Source organism: Sinocyclocheilus anshuiensis, unplaced genomic scaffold, assembly GCF_001515605.1.
Source record: "Sinocyclocheilus anshuiensis isolate Anshui unplaced genomic scaffold, SAMN03320099.WGS_v1.1 scaffold366, whole genome shotgun sequence".
Lineage (NCBI taxonomy): Eukaryota > Metazoa > Chordata > Actinopteri > Cypriniformes > Cyprinidae > Sinocyclocheilus > Sinocyclocheilus anshuiensis.
Window position 1 is genome coordinate 751,137 of NW_015547673.1, and position 9,369 is coordinate 760,505.

General features: G+C 39.1%; 1 protein-coding gene across 1 annotated transcript in view; it reads right to left on the reverse strand.

Annotated features, from left to right (window-relative positions):
• Positions 1-8,969, reverse strand: part of adgra2 (adhesion G protein-coupled receptor A2) — a 74,480-nt gene extending 65,511 nt beyond the window's left edge. The window contains exon 1 of the mRNA XM_016505243.1: positions 8,175-8,969. Coding sequence (XP_016360729.1) covers positions 8,175-8,404 — 230 coding nt within the window. The 5' untranslated portion in view covers positions 8,405-8,969. The remainder of the gene's footprint in view (positions 1-8,174) is intronic.
• Between the last annotated feature and the right edge of the window lie 400 nt (positions 8,970-9,369).

Sequence of the window (9,369 nt, forward strand, 5' to 3'; positions counted from 1 at the left end):
GCTACTTTTACACTGTTGCCACGGGTTATAATGCAAGTTAGCGGTTCTAAATTCACATTAAATCACAGCTTCATGGGTTTTTTGCTCTAATTTATTTTTGGTTTTGTGCTGGTATTGGTATATTTTGCATGCTAGTGATAGGAATCTATCCCTTGACGTGATTGGTTATTGGATTGTGACGTAGCAAACCAAGGGCTGTTTCAAACCACGGAACTGCCATTGGGAAACTACAATTTTAAGGAGAAAATACTCAATGGTGTTGATTAATGGATTGGCACATGGTTTGTCTAAAAGCATATTAAAAACATCACATAGACAAATAAACAACATAAAAAACTTGATTTTCACTACAGGGGGACTTTAAGTTAAATACCTAAAGCTAACCTCCCTTGTAATGACTTGTAATGAGAAGCGTTTCTAAACCTGTTGTCCAACAAAAGAGAACATTATGACATGTTTTTACTCCCCAACATCAGTCAAATGCTTCCTTTTGTGATCTGATGTGCCTTCTTCTCACAGAATGAGGCAGAAAATATGTTCTATACTGTAAAAAAGGCTATGGCAATGGATTATAAATATACCTAATTATTATGAAAATACCCGAGAAGGCTTGAAGAACACAGTTAAACTATATATTTGCAGCTATATATTCAGTTACAGCTATAGCTGGATGTTTTTGTCCATATTAGGGATTTCCTGGAGCATCATCAGTTCTATTCCTGTATGAATGAAACATACATTAAATCTGTTTATAGTGGTCAATAATGGCCACTCCATCATTTTTGGGTAAAAAATAGGAAAAATAATACTTCTCTCAAAATTTAAAGTAGATGATAATCCATTGTTTTACTTCAGTGCACAGGATTTAGTTTTTTGTTACTTTGTTTTAAAAATCACATTTTAAATCGCAAACCGCAAAAAAACACTTTGATGTGCCAAGCCATCAGAACTAAATCGAACAGAACCGAAAACCGTGGTTTGGGTGGCAGGCGACAGAACTCACACGAGCTTTTGTACCTCTTAACATCGTTTATTTGTTTTCCGAACATGTGGAAAACACACCGTGTGGCACTTTTATGAGTCTTTGTGTGTTAGAAGTAAAGTATTCATAGTCTCCTGCCCCCTGAAGGGAAAATGAGCAACTGTTAATGAAAATGCTGCACTCAGCACTAGTTTAGTTGGGTGTTTTTCAAGGTAGTTGATCTGACTGTTTCTCAGGATTGCATGTTGTCTTTCTAGATGCAGAATATTCGATGTTGCATCGATGCTGTTGTTTTCACGGACATTCCTTGTGATTGTCCCAACAGCATCCCAGGTGCACTCTGGGTATCATCGTCTGCCTCTTTCTCACTCATCTCCCCTGCTACTCTTTATCTCACCAGGACAAAATGTTCAAAGTTGGTATAAAATAGTTCTAGTAGAGGTGATTGGTGCCAAAGCCACTATGAGGAAATTCAGTTTACTCTGTGGCCATCTTGGCAACTTTTATTGCTCCTATCTGCTTGAATGGGAAACTGCTTGTTAAGATTTCATATTTCAAATCAGAGATCAAATCTGACAGTAATGCTGTCACAGGTTTAGCAAATCACACAGAAAATGATTGAAATTTCTAAACTGATTCTACTGTTTCTACACTTTTAGCTTTTTACTTCTGATGATTGTGTTAAGACTTCAAAATTCATCAACGTTTTGTTAATTTGTGAGGATTGTCATGATGAAAAAAAACATGTAAGAGTCATAAACTTTTGTTGGTCACAGAGCTTATTTTCTGCAATAATCCAAAAGAAAAAAAACTATAGTTTTTTTTGTCAAAGGGAACCAGAGTTATCCCAAACAAAAATACATTGTCACTGCATATCATTTCATGATGTACTGTATGTAAATTTTCGAGTGAAAGTGGACTTGATTAAATTAAGCAATATGATTTATCCCATTCATTTTTCTATGAGTTGTCTGCTTCTTTCACCCTATACAGTCTCTGTGCCAGGAAGAGAAGGGGAATTATGGATAGTGCAATCAGTGTTTTGGTAGTCACACAAAAGAATATTCATTGATATCTCAGTACTGTATATCATATGCATTCTTGTTTCAGAGTAATTTGACACTGAGAAAATCATTGTTACAATAATTTTAGCTCCAACCGTAAATAAGTGACCGTGTGTTCTGTGATCTGACCAACTCCAGCTAAACAGACAGCCTCAAGAGGTCAGAATGTGATTTCTGGGGTCAGTCATTTTGGTAAAGGTTATCTCTTGGACCAGCTGCAGGCCTGCAACACAACATCTGGCATTCCTCAGCTGATTAAGTTAGATAAGCAGATGGCATCCCTTAATCTGATTGGTGGAGATGGAAAATGTGGGGAGTGACCTCAGTAATTACCCCAAATCGTATTCTCCTTCCTTATTGTTCATCCATAGAACGTAGCCTGAATGAATCAGTGAATAGTGGCGGTGCAGATTACACACTTAAGTCCAAATCATGCTTTAGCAATCGTTTAAATGTTTGGGATCAGTAATAATTGTGATGTTTTTTAAAGAAGTGTCATATGTTCATCAAGGCTGCATTTATTTTGTCAAAACAGTAATATTGTGAAATATTAACCGATATTTTATTGACAGTCTGTATTAGAGAGAGCACAGCGAATACTGATAAGAAGACGCGGGCGGTATCGGGACATAACATGAGTTGGATTTAAACTTGAGCCCCAGAGCTCAATGTGTCGGAGCACGTGTGCTAACCGCTAGGCCACAGCTCCGACTGATTCTTCTCTTTCTTTACTCCCCATGCTTCGCCTCTGCCCTTCTTTCAAATATATTTAAAACTGTAAATCACCCAAAGTGCTCTGTTAGGAGCAGGAGAGATGCGGTTTGTTCAGCGAGAGCATTTCATTGGCTGCTTCTAGTTGTTTGTCAAGCAGCGCTGCAGAGGATTTGTGGCTACACCTCTGTATTAGAGTTTAACTGCTTTGACCTCTGCAGGGTAACTGATTGCTCTTTGTGCGTGTGTGCATTTGTGTTGTTTGATGCCGTTCCACACGTCAGCCTTCTCCAGGTTTCCATTACATCCCAAATTACTCATAAATCCTCTCTGCATTAGCGTATACCGTTGGCATATACAAGTAATTTGGTGCTACTTTGTGGTATAAAGCCCAATATATTTACCATAAACGGCCATTGTTCCACTTTCTCCCCCTCTCTGCGCAAACGCGCCCCCTCTTTCCTCTCGCTCTCTTTCTCCACCCCTCTATCATGAGTTCATCCATACACAGTGAGTCTGAACCTAAATATTTAGCTGTCCTGGTAGGAAACTGCCATGCCTAAACTCTTTCCAGATGTGGGGGAGAGCAGTGCGCTGTTTAGAGCTAATTATGTGCGGCTGCACAGTGACTGAGTTGATAGAGGGGGAGGGAGACCAAGACAGAGAAAGAAGGGAGAGAGAGGAGGTAAAGAAGTGGAAAGTGTGAAATAGAGGTAGAGGTAGAGATGAAGGAAAGGAAAGAAGACGAAAGAATGAGATGGAGTCAAGGGGGTGAAGAAAAGTAATTTTAGTTGAATGTTTGTTTATCTGGTTATTTGTGTGGGTATTGCTTCATGAGAGTGCATACATGAGTGTTTACAAATGTGTGTGTTTATATACACTAACAAAAGTTTGGAGGAATTAAGAATTTTTTTAAATCTGCATTAAAGGGGTCATATGATTTCAATTTTTCCTTTTTCTTTGGAGTGTTACAAGCTCTTGGTGCATAAAGAAGATCTGTAAAGTTGCAAAGACTAAAGTCTCAAATCCAAAGAGATATTCTTTATAAAAGTTAAGAGTCAACCACGCCCTCCTAAAATGGCTCGTTCTAACACACCCCACATATCTACGTCACTATGTGGGAAGATTTGCATAACGCCGCCCAAATGTTCACGCAAAGAAAGAAGGCGTAACTTTTATTCTCGCTGTAGTATTGTTGCTGCTGCCATGTCGTGAAGACGCGTGTGTGTTTGTGTTCTGTGTGTTTCATTGTGAAAGCGAAACTACTTTGTTTGGTCTTCCAAAAGAGGACGATATCCGCTTTGTCATGCCTAGAGCTGATCCGTGCTGGTCGCTGAGGAAATACATCAACTTCGCGCTGTGGATCGCCGGATCGGCTTTCACCGTGGACGAAGGGGAGTCCAGCCCAGGGTCGCCACATGTGGTTGCCGCAAGCTCACCGGACACTCCCTCGTCGAATCCGCCGGCCGCGCCATTCACTCTAAGCTGCCGGCCGCCGCTCACTCTAGGCCTCCTGTCTACGGCCTCCGCTCACTCTAGCCCGCCGTGTGTGACGCTGTGTTTTGTGACCCCTTTAAAGGCTGCATTTATTTGATAAAAAAACAGTAAAACCGCTAATATTGTGAAATATTGTTACAATTTAGAAGAGCTGTTTTCTATTGTAATATAGTGTAAAATGTCATTTATTCCTGTGATGCAAAGTTGAATTTTCATCAGCCATTACTCCAGTCTTCAGTGTCACATTATCCTTCAGATTTCATTGTAATATGCTTATCAATTATTATCGTTGCTTAGTAATTAATAATGGTTGTTATTGTCAATAGTTTTTGTTGTCATATTTTTGTGGAAATTTTTGTGAAAATTTTTTTTTTGTCAGGATTCTTTGAATAGAACGTTCAAAAGAACAGCATTAAATGGAATATAAATCATTTATAACATTATAAATGCATTCACTGTTACTTTTGATCAGTTTAATGCATGCTTGCTTAAAGTATTATTTTCTTCTTATATAAAAAACGCACCTTTGAATGGTAGTGTATCATAGTTTCCACAAACATATGAAGAAGCACAACTGTTTTAAAGATTGATAATAATAGGAAATGTTTTAGGAGCAGCAAATCATCATATCAGAATGATGTATGATAGCTAATGTGTGTAGTTTTTCAGGTTTAGTAACAAACCCTCTTTGTAACTTCAAACACATTTTTAATGTGCATGAGCCTATAAGTTCTTGAGATTCTGCAACATGAAATCAAAACTGACATAAAAAAATGGAATCAAAATGAATGAATATTCCTGGTTTTGTTGTGAACCATTCAGGGGGGCTTGTTATTCCATGGTGTGTTTGGATTCACAAAATATAATAAATGTAATATTTTCAGGCAGTACAGTATTAATCAATAGCCAAATAGTCTCAGCTTTAGACATAACGCCTATGGATCGCTCACACTTTGTTCCCTAAACATCTGATGCATATTGCACACTAAACCGAAAGCATTTTTGCAAAATCAGAAGTCTAAATCCCATTGGTTGGCTTCTACTGGATGCCCGGGAGCCATGTGTGTGACGGTCTTCAACAGTCCACCAGGACACAATGAGCGTTTCACATGAGCAATTACATGCTGGATTTCAAAACTTTTGTGAAGTTCACCAGCGCAAACATTTTGAAATCCAGCATTTAATTGCACATGTGAAACTGGTTAGGAAGTAAAAATGATATTCAAGAGTTTTCTTCGACGCAATTAGTTGAGTGTAAAAGAGACATTTTCACATGTTTACCTACGAGATATGTGAAAAACGAATAATTTTCCAAGCTGGGCTGTCCCTTTGCCAATATATAAAATATACCAGAGTATTGGGTTGGGTATCGTTTGGGTTTATTATGATACCGGTACCAAATAGATACTTTTAAAAAGGTACCGGTGTCTGAACCGATACTTAAAAAAATAAAAATAAAGCCACAAAACGATGGTGGATGACATTAAAGAATAACTTTCTTATTGGAAAATAAATCTTTAAATTATACATTATATTAAAAGTTTAAAGTATAATGAAATATATACATTTAAGTAAATACAAAACACAACAAATTTACATAACAAGTTCACAATAAAACCTAAGCCACCTAACCCAACTACAATAATTTAACACTAACAGTAATAAATAACTAAATAACAGTTAAAGTACTAATAACAGTAGGTGTTCTTGACAGGGATGCAACAATACAGTTAGCCCATGGTTCAGTACATGCCTTGCAGCCTACTTTTGCCCCTTCCTATCTTTTTTCAGTCCATTTCCTCTGGTTTCGCAGAGGCAATGTGTTGAGCAGATGTGAGCGGTTATTAAGCAGAACCACTAGTCTCTTTAAATGGAGTCCTGGCTACCCTGGGCCTCCTCCTCTGAGGGGACCAATCCCCTGGCTGCATACTCCTCTCCTGAGCTTGTTCGCGGCGTTTCGAGCACTTTTAATGTTTATGTTTTTACAACAGCCATGTGCAGGTGAATTCTGCTCCCGCTGGGAAGGGGAGCAGAAGGGCATTATGGGAAGGCAAGAGTTCTGAAGCGACGAGTGTCTAATTCCTGCTTTTCCGCACCAATTTTCAGGCAGATACTATCAGAGACGTTGGACGGCTGCACGGGCGTCAAGAAACAGATGAAAAATAGCGCTCTCCTCACCAAAACAAATACATGTAGCTCTAGACTGATCTCTCTTGTCTCACACCCGGATTAAGTGCATACTTTGTCCGACAAGTATTTTGTACGGGCGCCCAAACACCCACAAACCTGCTCTTCAGTACTATAATAGTCATCAAAACTAACAAGTAATAACACAATAGGTCATAACTAGATAAAGCCACACTTTAGAGTGGGTTTAGCTTCCTTCCTGCTCAGACAACACGAATATGGTCCATTATGAACAGACTGGGATATTACAGTACTAGGAAAGGAAGGAGACGGACGGCCATTAAAGTGCACGGGGGGGCGGGGAGGTGAAATGTGTTTCTTTTTATTCTCCTTTGGCATGGTCAAGTCAGCTGAAAGCTTGAGGGTGTGTGTGTATGGGGTGGGAGGGATGCGTGCATGAAGCACATCTCCTTTGCTTTTGAATGAAAGGTATGTGTAAAATGTGAGGGTTTTGACAATACGACAGCGTTGAGTTCTGCAATAAGCTCCTCTTCGGTGCTTCAGCCTGCTCATAATTCTTACATCATCTCTTATCTTTTGCTGAAGGAAAATACAGGTAAAGGAGCAATGAGCTGGTAGTACAGTATGTAAACAATGTGTCTACATTGTTTACATGACATTAAATGTCTAATATTTTTTTCTTTTTATGTCTAACATTCCAGTGCTTTTGAATTCCACCTATATCTTTCCTTCATCCTATACTTTATCTATTAATGTTAGTCAAAAGTTGTAACAGCACAGTTACCATAAAATATTGTATTATGGCTGTGAGGTTGGCCAACTGTAAAACTAGTTATGAAATACACACTGTATGAATGAAGTGAAAAATGTAATTATTTCATCAAAGAATCAGTTGTGCTTTAAACAAATATTATTATTGACATTTAAAAGAATCAGTGCAACATGAATGCATTACAGCAACTGTATTGCACTGAGATGTGCTCTTATTTGACAGAACAGTTAATCATTCATTTTTAGATTATAAAAATAAGGGCTACAACTGTTAATAATCGAAATGCCTGAATAAAATGTGATATTATGATCTAGTCTTTCTCATTGTAAGAATAATAATTTTACTGCAAATGTTTCTTATACCAAAAGATGGTGCATATATTTGTATTAATCAATGAGTTGTGAAGATAAATGGTTACAGTTAACCCTGGACTCCCCATATAGAGTTACATTTTGACAGCTGCTCAAAGCTGCTGTCCATTAAGATCTTGTAGTCACCGAAAAGTGTCTGAACTTTGTCTTTATCGGTCTTGTAATGCCAGTTTAAATCATTATGCCCACTGTTGCTGTCACAACTACTGATTTTATGGTAGATGCTAGACATACACTGTCTAATCAATGCCATATCAGTGATACATGTTATTGTAGAGCACTGCGCTATCAATCATTCATGCAATCTCATTTGCTAAAGTCCTGCATCTTCAAAGAGTTGTCTGAAATCGATTACTTGAAACGTGTTTTTTGGAGAATTTTAGTTTAGTTATAAGATGATATTCTCAAACAACGACACACATACTACTACAAACCCAGTTATAATTTGCTGCACAAAGCATGTCATGAAGATTTAGGTCACAAATGTAACACAAACATGAGCTTAATATAATTATATTGACTTGGTAATATCATTGTAGTTGAGTAGCCAATTTATTGTTTTCGTGAAATGTGTAGGCTATAACACTGACAAAGTGTTGCTAAAGAGTGAACATGAATGAAATACTCACAGAGAGACGGTTCTGTTGGGAAGCAGACTGATTTCGGGCGTTTCAGTCAGCTCCTTCCCAACGCAGCTCACTTTCCTCCGCGCCCCGGGCGCAGCGTGAGCTTTACCGCGGTCCTCTGCGCAGCTGCAGCCGCTGGAAAGGAGCTCCGGACAGCCCGCAGAGACTCTGTGAAGCAGCAGCAGGAGAAACACACGAACCCAAAACGGGATGCGGACGCAGGGTCCCGACATTGTCCCCCACACTATCAGCTGCGCGGTCCCAGGTCAGCCCATGACATCAGGGCACAATTTTATCTGGCTGATAATAACTTAAAGTATCAGTGAAGAGAAAGACAGTAATGAAGACTAGTTACTCCTTTCCAAGTATGAATAGATAGGTCACCACGTTAGACAGGTTAGAACACTCTCACTTCTGTTAAAACATGACAGCACTCCTGTCACTGATGCAGTAAAATGCATCCATCATGTCATATTTTTTTCCATCATGAATTTTCTTTCCTCCATGTCCCAAATGAAAGTAGAATTTTGTAGCACCTTAAAAACTGTACGCATGTGACGAGCGCAAACAAACGACGCGCAGAAATGTCACTTTGTCGCTTTTCTAAAGGTAAGTTAAGTTGTTACTCGTGTGCTTTTGAGCGCAGCGCAATTACGATCCCTCAAAGCAGCTGTTGTCCATACTTTTCCTCGGAGTATTTCACAAAATTCAATGTGATTTGTCATAAAGTTCCGGTCGCGCATCAGCAAACATGACGCGCTGCGGCTCCGGGGCGCTCCAGGGTCCGTGTGGTGTCAGTCGCAGTCTGACTGAATAACGGTCCAGATCTTAATTCCAGGACTCTGGCGCTTTTCCTCTGCCATCCTGTCACACTCACATTCAGCTCCAGCCTCAGTGCGCACATTCCTCTCCCGGGGCCGCGCGGTCCTAGCGCAGCCAATTTAATGTCACCAATATCAACCTTTTTATGTTAACGCTAACATTTTACATGACAGTATCCAGGTTTTGCTAGTCTAAATCATTATTATAGTAGTAAAATGTACTGTTTATTTTGCGTACTGTGTATAATGAGCAAGAGAATTTAGAATAGATCACACACACACACACACACGCACAGATACACCTATGTATGTATATGTGTGTGCATGTATAGCTATATATATGTGTGTGTGTGTGTGTGTGTGTGTGTGTGTGTGTG